General features: G+C 43.0%; 1 protein-coding gene across 1 annotated transcript; it reads left to right on the top strand.

Annotated features, from left to right (window-relative positions):
• The first annotated feature begins 1,208 nt into the window (after positions 1-1,208).
• On the top strand, positions 1,209-22,973 carry ZNF805 (zinc finger protein 805). Its single transcript, XM_072968360.1, has 4 exons — positions 1,209-1,506; positions 3,337-3,463; positions 7,347-7,442; positions 14,249-22,973. The coding sequence occupies exons 1-4, from the start codon at positions 1,474-1,476 to the stop codon at positions 15,877-15,879; spliced, it is 1,887 nt and encodes a 628-aa protein (XP_072824461.1). The 5' UTR covers positions 1,209-1,473; the 3' UTR covers positions 15,880-22,973.
• Positions 22,974-23,289: the final 316 nt, after the last annotated feature.

The following is a 23,289-nucleotide window of genomic DNA, read 5'->3' as shown; positions in this document are numbered from 1 at the left end:
TGCACAAACTGAGCCACGTTTCTCCATAACCTCCTTTTATAAACAGTACCTTATGGGAAATTTAACTCCAGCTTAATCCTTGGCTCAATTAACATCCTGTCACTATGCTTTTCTCCACCTTTAAAATTAAATCAGGGCATTTTCTGCACACCATGTTTCCATTTTCATACCATATGTATTCTCAACTCATTAGAAGCTAGATTTTATTCTCTCACCTTCAAAGTCATGAGAAGAAAACAAAAGGACATTGAGGTGACTTCTAAGACTTTGAGTAATATAATTCTAGAAGGAATGTTAGGAATCCTAACATGACTTTGTTGGTTTCTCTTCTGCAACTAGTCAATGTTGAGTTGGTTCAGAGTTCACCCCTGTCCATTCCTTTCCCCATCTATTCTCTTTCTTTTGTTGGTCTCATCCAGTATCATGACTTGAAATAATCGTATACGCTATCAACTCCCAAACGTACATATCCAGAAACGAACCCTTTCCCACTGATCATACACAGGTTAAGTGCCTTCCTTAAAACAGACACTTTGTGGTCTTGCAGACATTTCAAACTGACCACGCTTGAAATTGGAGTCCTCAGCTTCCCTCCAAGCCACCCCTGCTTGCAGCCTCCGCACCTCAGAGGATAACAAAGCCGCTGTAGGGTGCTCCGGGCTAAGTCTATTACTCAGAGGTCAGTGCATCATGCGAAGTAGGCGCAGGGCCAAAAGACGCCCATAAGAGCCGGGTCCGTGCATGCGCACTGCGTGGGAAGGAGACTTCCGGCGTCCTCCTTTTGGCGGTTATTTTGACTGCTCGCTTGTCCGTAGCCCCTAGAAAAGCATCTAGGAGGCCAGGCGCACGGAGAAGTCCCCAGGCGAGCCTAGGGCCGGGCTTCGCGGCCTTTCCCCAGGCCTGACCCCGGGCGAATGTCCCCGTCTCCTGAGCCCCAGCTTCCCCCAGGGTGGAATGGACGGCCTCGCTCCTGCTCCTCCGCTCCCCCGAGTTGTGCCCACGGTGAAGAGGCGGCTCTGATGCTGGGCTCCAGGCCTGGTTAAGTGTTTTACACGGAGGAAGACCGGCTCTAGGACGCGACACGCGGCTGCTTGTTTGTAGAGAAAAACTACGTTACCCAGAAGGCTTTGCACCGCGTGACGGCGGCAGGCGCTGGGCCAATAACGACCCGGGTCGGGGCATTTCCTGCGGGGGGCGGGACTTCCGGCCCACTGGTGCTGGACGTCATTGGTGTGCTACGGTTCCGTCCACGCCAGCTGAGGGGAGGGGGTAGCTGTTCTGCGAAGGTGTCTAGTCCGGTCTCCGCAAATGAACAGAGAGGAGGTCAGCACTCACCTCCGCGCGTTTGAGCGAGCCGTGGGCCTCCCGGTGAGCGGTCACCCCGCCCAGGGCAGAGGAGGAGTGGCGGTCGGCTGAGCCCGCGGGACCCGCCTCTGTCGCCGCGTCTCCGGGCCGCTCTCTCCACAGCGTCCCATGATGGCGGCGGCGTGGACGGACCCGGCGCGGGTGAGTGGACGACGTTTTTGGCTTTGCGGTTTCTCTGCTGGCTCGGAGAGGGCTCCTGAGCGGGGTGGAAGTCTGGAAAGGCACTAGACTTCTCTTTGCAGTTGTGTTTGTGTACGACAAGAGGAGCTGGCTTGTCACTGACTTTATCTCCAGGCTTAGAACACGCGAGACTGAATATACAAGTGGACAGTAGGCAGACGTATATGAAAACAGAGCTTCGACACACAACCTGCCCAGGAATCCAGCCTCTTATCTACAGTCAGCAACCCAGGAACCCGGCCCGGTCTAAGTCAGGCTTGCCAGAAGCCAGATTCCTATCTCCAGAGACAGTCCAGGAAGCGAAGCAGTGACTTCTGTGACAGTCGCCCCAAATGGCCAGGACTAGGTTAATAATGGGCCCTTTCTATAATTCTTTCCTCACTTGTAACTCAAGACCAACCAGAGAAAGCCAAATATGCGATAATACAGTCATATAGGATGCTGTATTATCGCACGCCAGAGAGTTTTCATTGTTTAAACATACATCATCTGGTTGTCACTGTTGAGGCCCTAGTTGATTTCTCTGTCCTCATCTACCTGCCCCAAATGTGACCAGTGATGTGAGTTTATCCAGCACCAGAAGTGAGTGATACTGTAGGATTCTGTATATGCACCAGTTAATTAGGAATTTCCAGGTGCTTGATGGAAATATTAACTCAAGAAAACTGTTAGAGAGGGTGAAGCTAGAAAGCACAGAGGTGTGAGCACTAAAGGTGCAGGTGAAAAGCCATGCGTCAGTGCCTTGGAGCATTTCAGTGGTGGGGCTGCTGCTGTGAGAGTGGCCGAACTGTGTATATTCATTTAGTGGTTTTGGTCATGTAGGATGTGGTTCTGCATCTGCTGGACATTTGACATTGAGGAGAAGGTACAGAATATGGTGGTGGGAGTAACGATAACAAATCAAACTCCATACGGAGTGTTTTTAGTGGAGAGATAGTGGTGGAAATGATGACTGAGAAGCTGGGGCTTAGTTGCTTTTAGATAAGACATAAAGCCCTCGGCATGGGGCCAGCACATAGCAGGACCAGGGAGGCTCAGCTATTGCTAGTGCTGCTGATACATGTTACTGATATTATTATTGTCATTACTTATTCATTCCTCTGACGTCCCAGAGCCCTTTCTGTCTGTATCTCACAGGTTGAATGTCATTTCCGTCGATTGTGCCATTTTCCTACGGCTCCTCTGTAGGAGGCTCGTCTCTCTTACACTGTTGGCGTACCTCACTTTATTGTGCTTTGTAGATATTGTGTTTTTACAAATTGAAGATTTATAGCAACCCTGTGTCCAGAAAGTGTATCAGCACCATGTTTTCAGCAGCATTTGCTCACTTCGGGTCTCTGTGTTACTTTTTGTTCTCACAGTAGTTCAGACCCTCCACCAGCAAAAAGATTACAGCTTGCTGGAGGCTCAGCTGATGGTTAGTATATTTTAGCAATAAAGTTATTTTTAATTAAGGTATCTACATTTTTTAATATAATGCTATTGTGCACTTTATAGACTACAGTGTAGAGTAAACATAACTTAAATGCACTGGGAAACAAAAAAGTCACGTGACTCGCTTTACTGTGGTGGTCTGGAACCAAACCCACAAAATTTCTGAGGTCTGCCAGTATCATGTTATGCCCAGAATGTTGTCCACCTCCCCTTCAGCCCAGCACAGAGCACTTGGCCTTCAGGAGGTATTCTGTGATTAGGGCCTTGATCTTCCTGCACCTTTACCAGCAAGGCAGAGACAAGCTCTGATTCCATCCCATCCACGGCTAATGCTCCTGTGTCGGTCTGACTTTCCAGATGTCTGTGACCTTCGATGATGTGGCCGTGACTTTCACCCAGGAGGAGTGGGGGCAGCTGGACCCCGCCCAGAGGACCCTGTACCAGGAGGTGATGCTGGAAAACCGTGGGCTCCTGGTGTCTCTGGGTGAGTCCTCACCACTCCGCCATGTAGTGCACCTGCCACTTCCTTCACTCCAACTTCTGGCTCCATCTTGGCTGGTCAAGAAGGCCTCCTGAGCTCTCTTTCCCTCTCCCCACAGCTTCAGTCATTTTCACGATTCATCTCTTTCCTGCCTGCTATCCCTGTGTCTCTTTGGACAAGAAACATAGCTCCCCTCTAGCTCCCAGAAAGTGGTGCAAGGAAATAGGGGTGCTCTGCGGGACCCAAAGGCAGAATTTCCAGTCGGGCCGCATGAGGGACTGATACCGGAACCGGGAGCCACCAGGATTGTGCCCTGGCTTCTGGGTCTCTCGTCCTGGCTTCTCCCTCTGCCTTTGCTCATGTCTCTGTCTTCAGAATGGCTTATGTGCCTCAGCAAGTTTGTGACAGGCATGGCCACCCCAGTCCCTGCTCTCTGTTGCCCCCCAGAGGCCTTGTTTCTACTTCTTTGCATATTTAGATGATTTCTCTTTCTTTCTCTGCTGCTGGGCCCTGCAGGGATGTCCCTGAGGCAGGAATGGCCACCCATTCCATTCCGTCCACACTTCCCTGAGCCTCTCACCCCAGTGCCCAGCACAGACTGGCCTCCATCTGAGGTTTTTATTTCACGTTCCAGAGAGGGAGCTGACTGCATGAGACTGGTTGGGTCAAGTGTCCCCCGCCACCAGGTTAGCAGGGCTGTGAGTGATGGGATGTTCTCCAAGAAGAGGGGGAGGCAGGCGGGCCCCCAGGAGGCCTGTGCCTTCAGTGCGGCAGGTATTGTTGTGAATGCCAGGATCTCGGTTGTGTGGCTTCTTGGTTCTCCTCTGCCTTCACAATTGTCTCTTGTGCCCAAAGTGCAGGGCCAGAACCCTCTGCTCGTACAAGAGAGAGAAGTCAGAGTCGTGCTTCTCAGCATCTGGGGGTTTTGTGTCCCAGGAGACACTTGGCAGCATCTGCAGCCAGGACTGGTGGTCACACCTGGGGTGTGGGTGGGGCCGACATCTAGTGGTGGGGTCCAGAGGTGCTCTCAGCACCCTGCAGAGGACAAGGCGCCCACTCCACAGAGGGTGAGCCGGCCGCAGTGGCAGGAGGCCAGGGTTGAGAAACAGCAGCTTGAGGACCATCGCCTTAGCCCTGTCAGTCTGAGGGAGGGGAGGGCTGTAAATCCCGGGCATGGGGGAGACACGCCCATGTTTAGAGAACTGGAATGTGTGTCGCTGAGATTAAACCAAGTTAGGGAAGGGGTGACATATTCAGGTATCTCATAAGAAAGGTTTTGAAGGAGAAGTTTCCTGCCTGGCCCTGCCGACCTTCTCACTCACCTGCCCTGCTTTCCCTGAGCTCACTCTGCTGCGCGTGCGGGGCTCTCGCTGTTCCCCGCGCACACGCCTGACTCACTTGCCTCGGGCCTCTGCACTTGCTGTTCTCTGCCTGGTGAGTGTTCGTGGGCCTTTCGGCTTCTCAGCGCGGTCACCGCCTGCTCGCCAGCTGTGTTCTGACCATGAAATCTCTTGGAGGCCCCTCCCCACCATCACACTTGCGTTTTCCCGTCACCCTTTTTACATTCTAAGCCCGTGGTTCTCATCCAAGGATGATGTTGTCCCCAGGGGACACTCGGCAACATCTGGAGACGTTTTGGTTGTCACCACTGGGATGTGATGCGACGGGCGTCTCCTGAGTGGAGACCTGGAATGCTCAACATCCTGAGCCTGCGCGGGATGCACACATTCCCGCCCTTTCTCCTCAACAGAATTTTCTGCATCCAAGTGTCAGTTGTGCAGAGGTGGCGAAACCTTTTTTCTGAAGGCTCGTGGCCACTTCATCAGGGGCATTGAGACACAACCTGAGGAGGCCATTCCTTTATTTTATCTCTTTCCTGCCTGCTCCTTTCGGCAAAATCTGGGTTCAGTGCTGAATCCTAAACACCCCGCTCCCAGCCGTTGGCAGTCTCCCCCTTTCAGCAGTAGGAGCTCGTCCCTGAGCAGACAGCAGGAGCTCGCTGGGACCTGACCTTATGGTTTTGATTTCATTTCTGCAATTTTTTTGTGGTGACCTGCCATCAACTCAGGTGACTCTGTGTCTCCCACTTACCAGAGCTACACAGGATCCCCTTTTGGAAGGCATATAAGAAAAATAAAAGTGGGTCACTTTTAAGAAAAATGTTAGTGTTAACGCTTGTCACGGCTCGCTCTGGTTCCTGCAGTACTGGCCGCATAGCAGGCCTGTCCTGGGCGCTGTTCTGCTTTCCCCAGTCAGTTCTCGTGGCCTCCTGGTCCCCCACTAGGTCAGGAACGCTCAGGGCTGCAGTAAGTCTCTCATGCGGCTGAACTTCCTCAGTGAATTTAGAACATACAACTTCATTTTATGAAGCTGTCCTCTGTGTCCAACCTTTTGTTGGAAGCAAAAATCCTTTTCTGTAAAATATTAATGACAGTAGATGTTAGTTGAAGTTTCTGTAAATGTCCAGTGTGGCCACCTCACCGGGAAGTATTATCTGTTTCATCACTTTCTAATCTTCCATGAAACGCTGAAGTCTGGAGTCACTGAGCCTGCCCCCCCGTCCCTGCTCCCTGCGGTGGGTCTTCGTGCTCGCAGGCCCACCTCACAGCTACCCTACGCTTGCTCCCAGGCTGCTAGCCCCGCTCAGGTGCTTGCTGTTTCCTCCTTCCTGTAGCGTTTGGGAGACCAGGGTCTGGAGCCAGACTCTTGCATTCCATCCTCACTCTGCTCCCTAAAAAGTGTGTGGCCCTGGGCAAATGACTGAACCTGACTGTGCCTCGGTGTGCCCATTGGCAGAATGGGGTAAGACAGTGTCTATGACCCAGAACTGTAGTGAGGGGAAATCACTAACTTACGAAAAGGGGTCAGAACAACGCCTGGTGTCACCAGGTTGTGTGCAGGTTAGCAGTGAGGAACCTCGCGGCCGTCACTGCTGTGGTCGCTCGTCAGGAGCCGCTTCATCCTCAGGCCTGGATTCAGCACCTTCTGAAATGGGGTTGTGCAGCTTTGTGGGAGAACAGCGCAGAGCAGAGGTGGCTAGACGTGGGCTCCATTTGGCTCAGCCATTCACCAGTCCTGGGCTCTTTGGCAAAATCACATCATCTGCCTGACTGTTGGTTTCTGTATGATTTTCATCTATAAAGTGGTGCTGCTCACAGACATAGAAAATAAAGTTATGGCTGTTATCAAAAGGGAAGGGGGAGAGGGATAAATTAGGAGTTTGGGATTAATAGACACAAACTGCCATATATAAAATAGATAAACAACAGAGACCTACTGTATGGCACAGGGAACCCTATTCAGTATCGTGTAATAACCTATAATGGAAAAGAATATGAAAAAAATATATATAACTGAATCACCTTGCTGTACACTTGAAACTAACACAAACATTGTAAGTCAAATATATGTCAATAAAAAAAAGATACTGACCATAATATGTGCTTGCTGGGACTGCTGTAAGGAAATTCTAGGATACAGTCCTCCACGGTCTGTAGGAAGAACAACACAAACTTTGCTTGGGTTCTAAAAAAAAGGAAAACTAGCTCAATGAAGACATATACCTTGTTTTGAATGAAAAGAGTTGTTTGAAGTACTCCATAGATTCACAGATTTATTTCCATTTTGAAGTGATGTAATGCACTTAAGTTTCTTGAACACAGTCCTTTGACTATGATTATACATTATATGTTAGTTTTTGACTTAGGAGTAAAAACTCCATGACAATATGGCATGCCTTTGGTTTCTGGGTCACAGTTCAGCCTTTTGTGTGGGTGGGAGCAGCTCTGTCCTGAGGTCTTGTCTACATCTGAAGTCCCAGACTAGACCCTGAGTTGTTCTTTCTTTCCACACAATCCTAGTGTCTTCTTCCTTTCTCCACATACAGGGTGTCCCGTTCCCAGGCCTGAGCTGATCTGCCAGCTGGAGCATGGGCAGGAGCTGTGGACGGGGAGGAAGGACTGCTCCCAGAGCCCCTGTCCAGGTAGGAGCCCAGGTGCGGGCTGGTGGGAGCCCCAGGGGAGGCCGCTGGCTTGGGCGCCCTGGGGGAGTGTCTTGTTGTGGCCCCTGCATGGTTTGGAAGCTGTGGAGCCCTTTTGCCTAGGTCCCTCTGTCTTCCAAAAGAGACATTTGTCCTGCTCTGTCCCACATCCGGGCTGCTGAGGGCGCTGGGGCTGAGTGTGGTGATGGTGCCACTGCGGAGCCACGCTCCTTCCCCTCTCAGTCCCTCAGGCTGCCAGCTGGCTTGGGAATGTCTGTCAGCTCATCGTCAGCCCCCCCGCCCCCCACCTCTGACTGCTCCAGGCCTCTGCCCTCACCTGTCACACGTCTCCGCGCCGGTACCTCAGAGGCACCGAGAGTCAGCAGGCCTAGGAAGGAACCCACTGTGTGCTCACTCTCTCCTAAGTTTGAGGGCACAGTCCTGCCAGGCAAGCCAGTCAGAGACCGGATACAGCCTCAGAGAGTTCCTCCCCTTCCCCCCAACCAGTCCCTACAACCGACCATCCCCCGGATCCTGGCCGTTTTACATATGTGCATCCTCTGAATCTGTCACCTCCACCGCCTCCCATCCGTTCTGTCCGGACACTCAAAGTCCACGTTCATGCCATCTTTCCCTGGGGGATGCTGACAGTTCTGACTGGTTTCTGTACCTGCTTTATGCCTCTGGTCAGCTCGGTGTCCTGCATGAGCTCCCCAGGTGCTCAGACTCTGTTCCAGACAGTTACCGCTTCCCCAGCCATGGGAGTCTCAGCACATGGCCATCGATGTGTCAGCGAGCTTTCTTGTTGAAAGTGAAGTCTTCCCCTTCTGCTGCTTGGTCCTCAGCCCTTCCACGCTCATTTGGACTCTCCTATCTGTAGTTTCTCTTTTCACCCCTCAGAAGAGGTCCTGCCCCTGGGCATGGCCAGTTCCCACCTCAGAATCTAGAAAGGAGCTTTCCGTGGAGATACTTTCTTCACTGATATTCTTCTTGTTTTATAACTTTGTCCTTTTCTCTGCTAAACATAAAAATATGCTCAAGGTCCTTACAGTGAAGAAATGCAATTAAAAATGCTCCTGTCTCACATTGTATTCATCCACTGTCTGTTCATCCTCACAAAGAGTTCTGCCAAGAACATTCATATATATTGGTCATTTTGCACATGATTAGGACTGTTTTTTGACGTTTCTTGGAGTGAAATTGTTGGATTATAGACTGCAAATTTTCGTGTTTACAAGACAATTCCCACTGTGTTCTACAGGGTCTGTACCACTTCCACTTCCACCAGGAAATAACGGAGGGTCCTTCCACCCACACCATGCCCAATACTTGATACTGCAAGATTGCTCAATTTTTGACAATCAGATGAATGCAAAATTATATCTCATGTGCTCCTGATTTCCTTTTCCTTCATTGCTGAGGGTCTTTAGCACCTTATCATAAGATTGTATACCAATCCTTAGAATTGAGTTTTCTTCTTTGAAATGTTTCATGAATGTTTTCTATTGACTTGTTTGCATTTTCTTTTTGATTTGTAGGGATTGTACATTACTCTTATCTTTCTTGTGGATGTGGTAAATAAAATACAGGTAGTATAAAATTGATCATCTTAGCCATTTTTAAGTGTACAGTGAGTAGTTTTAAATATATTCATAATGTCATGCACCGTCACCACCATCCACCTCCATAACTCTTCATCATTTAAAACTGAAACTCTGTACCCATTAGATGATAACCTCCCCCTCCCCACTTTCCCTACCGCCCCCTGACTCCCAGCCCAGCCCCTGGAAACCAGTTCTCCTTTCTGTGTCTGTGATTTTGACTACTCTAAGTACCTCTTTGGAATGATACTGGATTTTGTGTGTGTAACTGGCTTGTTTGACTCAGCATAGTGTCCTCAAGGTTCATCCACGTTGTAGCGTGTTTCAAAATGTCATTCCTTTTTAATGCTGAGCAGTATTCTTGTGTGTATGTGTTTGTGTGTTGCATTTTGCTCATCCATTCATTTCTTGATGGAAACTTGGATTGCTTCCACGTTTTAGCTATTGTGAATGATGCTGCTTTGAACGTGGTGTACAAATATCTTTGAGAACCTGATTTCAATTCTTTAAGGAATATAACAAGGAATGGAACTGCTGGATCATATAGTAATTACATTTTTAATTTTCTTTTTTTATTACTTTTTTTTATTGAGTTATAGTCATTTTACACCATTTTTAATTTTCTGAGGAACTGCCATACTGTTTTCCACAGACACCATGCCATTTTACATTCCTATCAACTGTGTAAGAGTTTCAATTTCCCCACAACTTCACCAACATTTGTTATTTTCTGTTTTTTTCCAGTAGTAGCTATCCTAATGGATGTGAGATAGTATTTCATTATAGTTTTCATTTGCATTTCCCTAATAGTCATGTTGAACATCTTTTTTCTTTTGCTTATTGGCCATTGTATATCTTCTTTGAAGAAATGTCTATCCAAGTCCTTCTCCCATTTTTGTATCAGGTTGTTTGTTTTTTGGTGTTGTTAAGTTTGAGTTCTCTATATGTTCTGGATACTATTCCCTTATCAGATATGTGATTTGCAGATGTTTTCTCACATTCTTTGAATTACCGTTTTACTCTATTGATAGTGTCTTGATGCACAAAATTTTTAAATTTTCATAAACTACAATTTTTCTATTTTTTCTATTGTTACCTGTATCTTTGGTGTCATATCCAAGGAATCTTTGCCAAATCCAATGCCATGCCACTTTTGCCCTATCTTTTCTTCTAAGAATTTTATAGTTTTAGATCTTTATCCATTTTGAGCTGATTTTTGTATGTGATGTTAGATAAGGGTCCAGTTTCATTCTTTTGCACATAGGTATTCAGTTTTCCCAGCACCATTTGTTGTAAACACTGTCCTTTCCCCCATTAAATAGTCTTGGCACCCTTGTCAAGAATGATTTGATAATGTATGCATGGGTTTATTTCTGGGCTCTTGATTTTATCCCATTGGTTTGTTTGTCTGATTTTATTCCAGTACCATACTGTATTTGATCTTTGTAGTTTTGTAGTAAGTTTTGAAATTGGGAATTTCGTGTTCTCCGATTTTGTTCTTCTTTTGCAAGATTGTTTTGGCTATTCAGGGTCTCTTCGGATTTCATTATGGATGTTAGGGTGGGTTATTTATTTCTACAGAAAATGTCATAGGGATTTTGATAGAGATTGCATTGAAACTATAGATCATTTTGGGTAGTATTGATGTCTTAATATTAGGTTTCCAATCCAGGAATATGAGATTTGTTTCCATTTATTTACATCATTTTTAATTGTTTTAGCAGTGTTTTGCAGATTTGTTGCACAAATGTCTCATCTCATTGATTAATTCCTAGGTATTTTATTCTCTTTAATGCTATTGTAAGTGAAACTATTTTTGTAATTTCATTTTCAGATTTTTTTTTATTCATGTATATAAATGCAATTGGTTTTTTGTGTGTTGACTTTGTATCCTGCTACTTTGCTGAATTCATTTATTCTAACAGTTATTTTGTGGCATCTTTGTGGTTTTTACATATAAGAAACTATCATCCAGAAGCAAAGATAATTTTACCTCTTCCTTTTCAATTTGGATGCTTTTGATTTCTCTTTCTCGCCAGTTGCTCTGTGTAGAACTTCTAGTATTGTGTTGAATAGAAGTGGTAAAGATGGATGTCCTTATCTTGTTCCTGATCTTAAGAGGAAAAGCTTTCAGACTTTCATCATTGAGTATGATGTTTGCTGTGGTTTATGATGTACGACTTTTATTATGTTCAGCTAGTTTCCTTCTATCCCTAGTTTGGGGAGTATTGTTTTTTTAAGTCATGAAAGGTTGTCTAATTTGTTAAATGCTTTTACTGTCTCAATTGAAATGATTATATGGGCTTTTTCCTTCATTCTGTAAATGTGATGTATTATGTTTATCAGTTTTCATATGTCAAACTAGCCTTACATTACAGGAATAAACTGCATTTGGTCATGGTGTATGATCCTTTTGATATGGTGCTGACTTTGTTTTGTTAATATTTTGTTCAGGATTTTCGCACCAATGTTCTTAAGGAGTATTGCTCTGTAATTCTCTTGTAGTGTATTTGACTTTGATACTAGGGTAATGCTTGTCTCAGAATGAGTTACAAAGTGTTTACTCCTCTTTAGTTTTTTGGAATTTTGAGGAGGATTGGTCCTAGTTCTTCTTAAAAAATGTTTGATAGAATTCACCATTGAAGCCATCAAGCCCAGGATTTTTCTTTGCTGGGAGATTTTGATTACCAATTCAATCTTCTTTGTAATTAGAAGTATATTCAGATTTTTCTATTTCTCTATGACTTAGTCTTCATAAGTTTTATGTTTCTAGGAATATGTCCATTTCATCTAGGTTTTCCAATTTGTTGGTTTTCAGGTCTTCATAGTACTCTCTTATGCTCTGTTTTTATTTCTTTAGAATCAAGTAATGTCCCCACTTTCTTTTCTGATTTTAGTAATTTGAGTGTTTTTTAGTTCATCTAGCTAAAGGTTTCTCAATTTTGTTGATCTTTGCAAAGGGCCAGCTTTTTGTTGTCTTTGTTAAAGATATAATAGAATTTTAACAATAGAGAAAAAAATCAATGAAATACAAAAAGAGAGACTCATTGTTTACCTGTTTTATATCTAGTAGTTAGCATCTACAAATCCTGAGCTCCCAGTTTATTCCTTCCCACCTCCTTCCTCCCATGGATCATGTTTTTATCAATTCTGCTAATTTCTGTCCTTTAATTGAAGAGTTTAATCCATTTACATTTAAAGTAATTGCTGATATAGAGAGAATTCTGTCATTTTGATATGTTTTCTATGTGCATTATAACCTTTTTGTTTCTTGTTTACTGCATTACACTCTTGTGTTTAGTTGATGTTTTGTAGTAAAGTATTTAAATTCCTTTCTCATTTCCTTTTGCATATATTCTCTAGCTATTTTTTTGTGGTTACCATGGGGATTACATGTAACATATTAAAGTTTTAGCATTAACTTGATTTTATACCAGTCTACCTTCGATAACAGAAAAATACTCCTTTACAGCTCTGTCATCATCCCTTTCCATTGTTCATGTCACAAAATTACATCTTTATATATAGTGTATGCCTAGAAACTTAAACTACTAAGTGTTTTAAATGCATTAGTCTCTTAAATTATATTGGAAACTACACATGGAATTATAAACTAAAGTTATAATTAATATTAGCTTTTAGCTTAACAATTTTTAAAAAGTCTTCTAAATTATGTAAAAACAAACAAAAAGTGGAGTTACAAAATAATACTAGTTTTTGTAATTGCCCATGTATTTACCTTTATCAAGATCTTTATTTCTTCATATGGCTTTGAATACTGTGTCGTGTCCTTACATTTCACCCTGGAAGACTCTTAAGAATTCCTTACAGAGCCAATCTAGTGGTAACAAACTCCCTCAGCTTTTATATATGGGAATGTCTTAATTTCTTCTTCATTCTTGAAGGACGGTTTTGCCCGATACAGGATTCTTGCTTGACACTTCTGTTTTGTTTGTTTTACATTTGAATATGTTGAACCACTACTTTCCAGCTTCCCAAGTTGCTGATGAGAAATCTGCTGATAATCATTTTGAGGACCCCTTATATGTAACAAGTTGCTTCACACTTGCTATATACTCTCTTCATCTTTGGCTTTCAAAAGTTTGATTATAATTTTTCTCAGTGTGAGTCTATTTGAGTTTATTTTCCTTGGAATTCATTGAACTTCTTGGATGTTTCATTAAATTTGGGAGTTTTCAGCTATTTCTTCAAATATTCTCTCTAACCCTGTCTCTCTCCTCTGTCTGGGAATTCCACAATGAGTATATTGATTCATTGGTTGTGTCACAGATCCCTTAGACTGTACTCACAGTTTTTCAACCTTTTTTTTTTCTGCTTCTCTGACTCAGTAATTTCCATTGTCCTATCTTTGAATTTACAGATTATTTCTTCTTCCTGCTTAAGTTTTCTTTTGAATCCCTCTAGTCATTTTTTCATTTCAGTTTTTGTACTTTTTGCTCCTGAATTTTTTGTATTCCTTTTTAGGTTTTGTTTGTATTGATAGTTCCATTTTGTTTTTATCTAGATTTCTTGACTTCCTCTATATCTTCCTTTCACTCCTTGAACTTCTTTAAGATGGCTGTTGTGAAGTCTTTGTCCAGTAGGTCTATATCAGATGTTTTTCAGGAACAGATTCTGGAAAGTTTCCAAACATGGGATTCCATGTCCACAGGACTCATTAGCCTCCTGGCATTGATGGATGGCAGTATATGCATGAAGTATTGCCAACCCAAGAATTTCACTGAGTCTTGTTACATAAGTACTACTGAGTGAATCAGTACCTGCATGACTCAGTCCCTGCCCTGTCCTTGTCTCTTCCTGGAGGTCTAGTTGTTATCTTATGGCTCAGAGCCCCAACTTTGATCACATAGGTGGTCTTTCAAGCTTCGCACTGAGTCATCTCTTCAACATAAACTATCTGTGGGCCCAGATGAGTTACTTATTTGCATGACTATCCAGTCTGGAATTGACTGTGTCTTTTTCCAGCACCCTGTCTCCTAACCCAGCCACTTCTCTGGGTCTCCCTTTTAAGGTGTCAACAGTTCAAGAATAAGGAAAGAAAGAAATTGTTATGCTGGAATTCAGAGGTAGGAAACAATGGCAGACACAGAGGCACTGTTTTCATCATTTTTTTTACTGAAATGTTGATTTTCTTTCTTCTATGTTGGCATTATTAACAGGTCTTTTTGTATATTGTATTTCTTTCAGGTGACAAAGGAAAACCCAAAACCGCAGAACCCACCCCTTGTGAGCCAGCCCAGTCTGAGGGAGCCTCACTCAAGGGACAGTTAACACAAAGAGTTTCCAAGGGCTCTCAGTTAGGCCAAACCGAGGATCAAAAAGGGTCATGGGAGATGCAGGAAGGACACTTGAAACCAGAGATAGAGCCCCAGAAGGAGAAGTTCCTTCAGAAACCAAGCTCTGAACATGGCAGCTTAGGGACAGCTGATGGTGTGTGTTCAAGGACTGTAGAGGAGCCAGTCCCCCCGGCAGGTGCTGCCCATGCCCATGACTTGTGTGGAGCAGGTGGAGATCTCATCATTCAAGAAGAAGAAAATATCTTTAAATGCAACGAATGCGGGAAAGTTTTTAACAAGAAACGCCTCCTCGCCCGACATGAGAGGATTCACTCTGGAGTGAAGCCCTATGAGTGCACAGAGTGTGGGAAAACATTTAGTAAGAGCACTTACCTCCTTCAACACCACATGGTCCACACAGGGGAGAAGCCCTATAAGTGCATGGAGTGCGGGAAGGCCTTCAACCGCAAGTCACACCTCACCCAGCACCAGCGGATCCACAGTGGGGAGAAGCCTTACAAATGCAGTGAATGTGGAAAGGCCTTCACCCACCGCTCCACTTTCGTTTTGCATAACAGGAGCCACACTGGGGAAAAGCCCTTTGTGTGCAAAGAATGTGGGAAAGCCTTCCGAGATAGGCCAGGTTTCATTCGACACTACATCATCCACAGTGGTGAGAATCCGTATGAGTGCTTCGAATGTGGCAAGGTCTTCAAACACAGGTCCTACCTCATGTGGCACCAGCAGAGCCACACAGGGGAGAAGCCCTACGAGTGCAGTGAGTGTGGGAAGGCCTTCTGTGAGAGCGCCGCCCTCATCCACCACTACGTCATCCACACGGGGGAGAAGCCCTTCGAGTGCCTGGAGTGCGGGAAGGCCTTCAACCACAGGTCATACCTCAAGAGGCACCAGCGGATCCACACTGGGGAGAAGCCCTACGTGTGCAGTGAATGCGGGAAGGCCTTCACCCACTGCTCCACTTTCATCCTGCATAAGAGGGCCCACACTGGAGAGAAGCCTTTTGAGTGCAAAGAATGCGGGAAAGCCTTTAGCAATCGGGCAGACCTCATTCGACACTTCAGCATCCACACTGGAGAGAAGCCCTATGAGTGCACGGAGTGTGGGAAGGCCTTTAACCGCAGGTCCGGCCTCACCAGGCACCAGCGGATCCACAGTGGAGAGAAGCCCTACGAATGCATGGAGTGTGGGAAAACCTTCTGCTGGAGCACAAACCTCATTCGCCACTCCATCATCCACACTGGAGAGAAGCCCTATGAGTGTACTGAGTGTGGAAAGGCCTTCAGTCGCAGCTCCTCCCTCACTCAGCATCAGAGGGTTCATACTGGGAGAAACCCCGTCAGCGTGACCGATGTGGGGAGACCCTTCACAAGTGGGCAGTCCTCGGTTGACCTCCAAGAGCTCCTATTGGGGAAAGACTTTTTGAATGTGAACACTGAGGAAAATCTTTTGCCAGAGGAAACATCTTACTCAGAATCTGATCGTTCATACCAAAGAGAAAGCCCGCAATTCCCTTCCCTGTGAGAAAGCCTGTTGGAGGATGTCATTTGTCATCTAAAGAGTCCTGTTAGAGATTGACCCAACCTAGAGCCTTACTCTACATCTGAGAATCCATCTAGGAGAGAGACCCAGTGCTTATTATGCACTTAGGAGAACCTTCAGCTATGTGTTTCATCTTAGTTTACACTGCACTGTTATCTCAGGAATTTCTTTTTTTTTTAAGAAGGGAGAGACTCAGAATAGAAAATGAACTACAAAAAAGTTTTTCACACTCCTTGCCAAGCTGTGGCACTTTGTCATGGTTCCTTAATTTACTTGGCAGGAGGAGCATTTTGTTTCCTTGGTACAAGACCCAGACTCTGTGTGTCTTGTATATACATTCATTGCTGTCCAGTGTAAAGAGAGTTAGACAGGTCTGGAAACTTTCATTGAATATCCTTTTTGTTCTAAAGCATTGTCTTTATTCTTAAGGACCTTAATTTTTGTGAGAAGTAGTGGTTTGAGCAATCAAATTCCTTTATATTTAAGGAGATGAAAACCCAGATATGGATGGGCACGTTCTATTGTACCAGTTAAGACTATTTAGGCTTTGATTTTTAAAAGACAAGTCTTTTCTTCATATGATTTTAAACACCTAATACTCAGACTTTCTCTTGTTTCTCTACTATTACTGGTCTACCTGACTGCTGTAGCTATGTGGTCAGTCTTTTAATAGGGTAAAGTGATTCCTCTCTGTTCTTATTTAAAATTGATTTAGCACTCCTTGTTACTTTGAATTTCCATATAAATTTTGAATAAGTTTGTCTATTTTTACCAAAAAAAAAGACTGAATTTTGCTAGAAATTGAGTTACATTAGCAGATCAGTTTGTTGAGAGTCAGCATCTTTGCTGTTTTGAGTCTTCCAATTCATGAATATATTATGTCTACATTTATTTAATATGGCTTGATTTATTTCATTATTGTTTTATAAGTCTCAATAATCCTGTACAGGTTTTATAAGATTTATATATAGGTTTTTTTTTTGAGTGATTGAAAATAGCATTGATTTTTAACCTTTCAATTTCCTCCCAGTCTTTGGTAGTGTACAGAAATATAATTTTTTTCCCATGCAACCTTACTGAACTGTAGCTGTTTATTTTGATAGAGTCCTTGGGATTTTCTACATAGAAATATCATCAGCTGATAGAGACAGCTTTACTTCTTCCTTCCTACTTGTATACCTGTTATTTCTTTTTCATGTCTTACTGCACTAGCTAGGATTTCTAATATGATTCTGAATACTAGTAGTGAGAAAACATGTTTTTGCCTGATTCCTGCTATTAGGGAAAACACATTCAGGTTGTCATCATTAAGTATGGTGTTAATAGTAAGGTTTTCTTTGTAGAGCTTTCTTGAGTTTATAAAGTTTCCCATATTCTTCATTGGCTGAGTTTTTTTGTAATTGTGAATGAGGGTTGAATATTGTCAAATGCTTTTTTTTATAATCAATTGATAGAATCCTGTGTTTGTTTGTTTGTCTGTCGCCTGTTGATATAAGGTGTTAGGTTTATTTGAGTTTTGACTGTTGAACCAGCCTTGTATTCTTGGACTAAGCCCCACTTGGTCATGGAGTATAATTATTTTTATACATCATATTACAGTATTAATATACTAGTATTTAGTTGAGGAAGTTTTCCTCTAATGAGTGACAGTGATATGTAGTTTTCTTTCTTTTCTTTTTTTTTTTTCCCGGTGGTCATTGTCCAGCCTCCTAACATGTTGGGAGGCGTTATTCTGTTATTTGGAAGACTGTTGTGTTGTATAGCATTGGTCTTGTTATTTTAATGTTCTGTAGCATCCCCAGTGAACCATCTAGTCCTGGAGATTTTTCTTCTGGATGTTTTTTAATTATGTATTTATTTTATTTAATGTGTATAGAACTACTCAGAGTATCTATTACATATTGGGTAAGTTTTTATAGTTTAGCTTTTTCTAGGAATTGTCCCATTTCATCTAAATTTTCATGTTTCAAGTATTCCTTTATTATCCTTTCGATGACAGCAGAATCTATACTTATAGCCTCTGTTTTATTCCTGATATTGGAAATGGGTTAACTGTTTTATCTCGGTGAATCTTCTTAGACATTTATCAATTTTATTTTTATCATTTCAAAGAACTAGCACTTTATATCATTTTTTTCCTCTGTATCTTTCTTTTCCTAATTTCACTGATTTTTGTTCTGATCTTTATTATTAATCTTTTCTTTTACTTGCTTTGGTAGTATTTTCCTCTGCAGTTTCTTGAGGCGAGTGCTTAGTTTATTGATTTGAGGGTTTTGTTTTTTTTTACTTTATTAATATAAGATTAAGTTCTGTAAATTTCCCTCATAGCACTGTTTTAGTATCTTGTCTTATGTTCTAATTACATTTCATTCAGTTCTAAATATTCCTTTATTCGAGACTGCCTGTCTAACCCATGAACTATTTAGAAGTATGTTGTTTAATTTCTCAGTGTTTGGAGTATTTTATGTTTTTTTCCCATTGATTTCCAGTTTGTTTTATGTTTGATTTGGCTATTTAAATTTGTTGAGGTTTGTTTTATGACCCAAGATGTAGTGTATCTTGATGAATGTTCTGTAAGGCTGCTGCAAAAGAATGTGTATCCTACTGTCATTAGTAGAGTTTGTATAAATGTGGACCCGATGCTGATGATGTTGATAATGTTTTTCAGATTTTCTGTATCTGTTGATTTCTTGTCTTGTATTTCTGTCTGTAGCTGAGAACAGGGTGTTGAAGTCCTGCAGTTTAATTCTAGAATTGTCTATTTCTCTTTTAAGTTCTGTCACTTTTTTTCTTCCTGTATTTGAAACCTCTGCTGTTTGGTGCATACACATTTTGGATTGCTATGTCCTTTTGGTGTATTGACCCTTTTGTCATTATGTTTGGTTTCTTTTTGCTCCTGTAATTTTTTTGTTTTGCTTTGACATGTATTTATATGATTTTCATATAGTCACTGTTGAATTTTTTGGTTAATGTTTGCATGGTTTATATTTTTCCATAATTTTATATTCAACCTTATCTGTATTGTTACATTTGAAGTAATGTAATATATGAATATTGTGAATAGCATCTACTTAGCTCATTTTCTTATATCCATTTTATTGATTTCTGTTTTAAATTGGTATATTTAGACCATTTAAATTTAAAATAATTATTGATACTTTTAGGGCTTTTGTCTGCCATTTTATGATGTTTTTGTTCCCTGTTTGTTGCTGCCCTATTGTTTGGTTTTGGTTTTGAAAGTAAGATTCTCTTTGTTTTGCCTTCTTGTGGGTTACTTTAATTTTTGGAATTCCATTTGATGCATCTGTGATGTTTTTTAGCATATCTCTTGTATTTTATTGGTTATTCTAGGTGCTGTGTTGTACATACAGAACTTACCATAGCCTAGTATCAGCATTTTGGCACTTTGACACGTAGAAACCTTACTTCCATTGGGTTTCTTTACATTCCCCATTCTTTAATAGAATTTTCTTAAGTATTTCCTCCTCTTATACCGAGCACCATACTGGATGATATTCTTTTTTGCTTCAGCTGTCAAACGGTATTTACAAAATTCTTAAGAGGCACAGTCTGTTTACTTCTACTTTTACTCGTTACTTTATTCTTTCTTCCTTCTTGAAATCCTTGGATTTCTTCCATTAACAGTTCCTTTTTAATATTTTACCCACCAACATTTATAGTCTGTTTTCTGGGTTAGGTTTTCTGGTAGCAAATGTATTTTATTTTCTTTCAACTAAAAATGTTTTTATGTCCCAAAGGATATTTTTGTGGGATATAGGATTCAAGGTCAGCAGTTCTTTTGTTTTGGTACTTGAAAAGCATGTCATTTCCCTCTGTCTTCCAATGGTTTCAGGTGAGAGGTCTACTGGCATTTGACTTATTATTTCTGTATCTGGAATGCATCCTTTCTGTCAAGTCCTTTCAAAGTGCTTTTTCTTTGTATATAGAGTTCTAAAGTTTGATTGTGAGGTAACCTGCCATAAAATTTGGGAAGCCTTTTCTGTTTGGTGTTTGCATAGCTTTTTGAATCGTGTGTATGCCATTTGGCAAATTTAGGAACTGTTTAGTTATTCAAGTTTTTTTTTTTTCAGCCCATTTCTTTCAGGAGTTCTAATAACATGAATGGTGTTCTCTGGTTCTTGTTCCACAGGACCCTCAGGCTCCCATCTTTTTGTCCTCCCCCTCCCAGTCTGTTTTCCCTCTGTTGCTCATGTTGATTAATTTCCATTGATCTCTCAGAGCTCACTGATTCCTGTCTGTCTCATATATAACCTACTATTGAACTCACTCAGTGAGTTTTCATTTTGGTTTTTGAATTTTTCAATTGTTTGACTTCCTTTTGGTTCTTTTATACATCTTCTATTTCTTTGCATACTTTCCAGTGCCAAAGATGGCTTGAGATAACAGGCAAAACTGGGTAGTCCAAAGTCAAAGGTTCTCTGATGATTTATCTTGATATTGGAATAGAAAGTCTAAATTACCTGGAGGCGTAGAAGGCCTGCAGTCTCCTACGTTGGTATCCACAAATATTTCTTAAGAAAAAAATATGCTGTGGGTGACCTGCAGATTGTTCAGAGTTGTATTCTCCAGGGAAGATTTGTGTGTAAAATTCCCTAATTCGCCAAGACTTGTTACACCCTCAGTGGAGGAGGGGATCAATCACTCATTCCTCTTCCAGGATCATTCTTCCTCTTCATGGTTGAACACATTCCATACTCAGCAACTCATATAGGACCTCTGTCTTTCTTTTTCACCTCTATTTTTTGGTCTTTGACATCTCCCTGTTAAGGCCCTTCTATCCTCATAACTTATCTGGGTTCTTCACCCGTGGGCACTTCCTGCCCTGCATGCACACTGAGCTCCTTCTCTTCTCTCACAGATGCACCCTGTGTAACTGCTCTGTCCTCACCCCCTCGCGTCCCTTTCACTCCACTGACAACTAAAGAATGACCTCCACCATGATCACCTGACTTAAGCAGGCCTCACAAAGCTCCCTTTACTCCTCCTCCCACCCCCCGAATTAGACGGCTGCCCACCTGTCTGACTTGAGGTCCTTTCCTGGTTTCTGTGAGTTTCTGCCCTTCTTCAGAGGGTCTGTGTCTTCGTGCATGTATTAAACCATTGTATTTCCTGGGATCCATCCAGGGCTCTCTTTTTCTCACTTGTGATGTGTTCTATGAATGAGTTAATTCCCACTCGAAGCATTTTACACTCAGTGATCTACAGCGTTCCCCCAGATCCGCATGTCCAGCTTGCGTGTTCTCACGTCTGTCACCTGCTGTTCGTACTTCCACACCTTGTGTGTATGCGCATTCCCTGAGTTTGTGCCTGTGCTGTGTGGTCCAGGCCATCGCCACGAGGATGCAAGCAAACATGTGGCACTGCTCTACATCAGCCACTGTTTGGAATGTTTAAACACATCAGCCCTTCACCTTTGCACCAAGTCTTTGTGGTAGATAATGTTATCCTCATCTTACAAGTCAAAACACAGGAATGGAAAGATTCAGAGAATTGCCCAAAGTTTATGACAAAGTATGAGATTAGGAGTGGAGGCCATGTCCTTAGCACTTTCCCAGATTCCCTCTCACAGTGAGAGTCTTTGTTTTCCTGGTCACTATTCATTTTTACTAAAGTTGACCAGATTATACTCATTTGCTCTGTAACCGCCTTTGTCACTTGACAGTGCATCTCGTGACGGGCGTCCCTTCGGGTGGACTGAGAACCCAGACTCAGCCTTCAGTGGCTGCGTCGTCGCTTGTAACTCTGTAGGAAATACAGATAGCCTCTGAGTCTGAGGGAGCAGGTAGGTAGAGGAGGGGTTAGACTGGCACCTGGTGTTAGATCTTGTGTTTGAGGTACCTTCCCTCAGTGAATCCCACTGTCTTGTCTGTCTTGTCCATGCCAGACACCTCGCAGCCATTTTCCTTCCATCATTCTTGCATCCCACCACTGTGTGATTCTGTTCATTTTACCTTTTTATTTTCCTTAGTAGACACTCGGTGTGTGTGTGTGTGGTAGTGAAAGGCCACACACATCTGTTTGCCTCCCTCACAGAGTGTCTGCACAAAGCTGTGCCTGTAGTTGGTACAGTATTTGACCTATATTGACCTCAAGGAGAGACTACCTGTGCTTTTATGGTCAGATCTGTAAGACTTTGAAAGTCGTAATGAATGACTGTTGCGAATCCTCAAGACTGCCCAGGTCTGATGACTTACTAGGAAGACTCAGAGGACGCAGTGTGCTGTCCTACAGTCTCAGCCAAGGGAAAAGACCCAAAGGCTGAGTCCAGAGGGACCAGGGACAAGCTTTGGGTGTTCTGAGTGCCTAATTTAAATTCTGTCCGTGTGTTATGACAGCAGGTGTGACGTGCCTACTGGGGAAACTCACTGGAACCCCAGTGCCCATGACGTTTATGGGGCTCCCTGTCTAGAGCATCACCAGAATTCTAGCCTTCCGGAGGCACAGCGTGTTGGCAGCGTAAGCCACATCGTACACACAGACAATAGGGACACTGAGCCACTTGTCATTTCTGGGAATGATAGGAATCCTCCTGAAATCTAAGGTCCCAAACTTCAGCCAAGGGCAAACTTTGAAGCTCAAAGGATAGCGTGAATATGTTAACGCTTTTTCCGCAGTGACGTGAATGATACCACATGCCAAGGGAGTTCAAACTTCTTTAACAAAAACACTTTGCTACAACAAAAAATAAATCAGTGCTTTGAGGTGAAGGCTTATATACATGTAAATCATGGCAACTAAAACGATTAGTTATATCACAGTGGGAATTCTTAAAAAGTGGTCAGGATTTTATTTAGTGATGACAAAATATAGAGAATGGTGAGAAAGGATCTTGCCTCTCAATAAATCTGTGTCTATTTAAGCATGTCTTCAAGTGATTTGACTTGCAAATAGTCGCTTTGTTTGCCTTTATTTCTACAAAGGTGTAATGACCAGGTCAATGCTATGTATTTCCGTTGCACATACTTCAACGATTTCTCACTCTTTGTTCCCACTGTTGAAACATGTAGCCTTTGACTTCAACGAAGAGAAAATTAAAGAATGCGAGGTCATAATAATTTGTGCATCATTCAGTGTGCATAACTGTAGATTAAAGAGTGTGCTGTTGCAGGCGTTGTTGGGTTCATGGACACGTCTGTGAATTTTTCTGACAGGCTAGGAGAGCATTTGGCTCCAGCTGGGAGGGTGTTCCTCAGGGCCATGACGCTGGAGACCTGCAGGAGTCTGGTCCCTGGGAGTATGCCTCTCCCCTTCGTACTCATCCTCTGGCCCCCAACTGCCCGCCCTGTCTCAGTTGTGGGATGCTGAGGTGCCTCTGGAATGCTCAGTCATAGCAGCCTTGGTTGCATTTTGAGGGTTAAAGATTTGTCATCT

The sequence above is a fragment of the Vicugna pacos genome, chromosome 9 (assembly GCF_048564905.1).
Source record: "Vicugna pacos chromosome 9, VicPac4, whole genome shotgun sequence".
Taxonomy (NCBI): Eukaryota; Metazoa; Chordata; class Mammalia; order Artiodactyla; family Camelidae; genus Vicugna; species Vicugna pacos.
Note: the sequence above shows the minus strand (reverse complement) of the source record. Positions and strands in the feature narration are given on the sequence as shown.

What these genes read in the sequence shown, in the direction of transcription:
- ZNF805 (XM_072968360.1), top strand. Translation starts at nt 1,474, where the DNA reads ATGATGGCGGCGGCGTGGACGGACCCGGCGCGG. An exon ending in CGTGGACGGACCCGGCGCGG is followed by an intron (nt 1,507 to 3,336) that starts GTGAGTGGACGA and finishes CTGACTTTCCAG; the next exon opens with ATGTCTGTGACCTTCGATGA. An exon ending in CTCCCAGAGCCCCTGTCCAG is followed by an intron (nt 7,443 to 14,248) that starts GTAGGAGCCCAG and finishes TATTTCTTTCAG; the next exon opens with GTGACAAAGGAAAACCCAAA.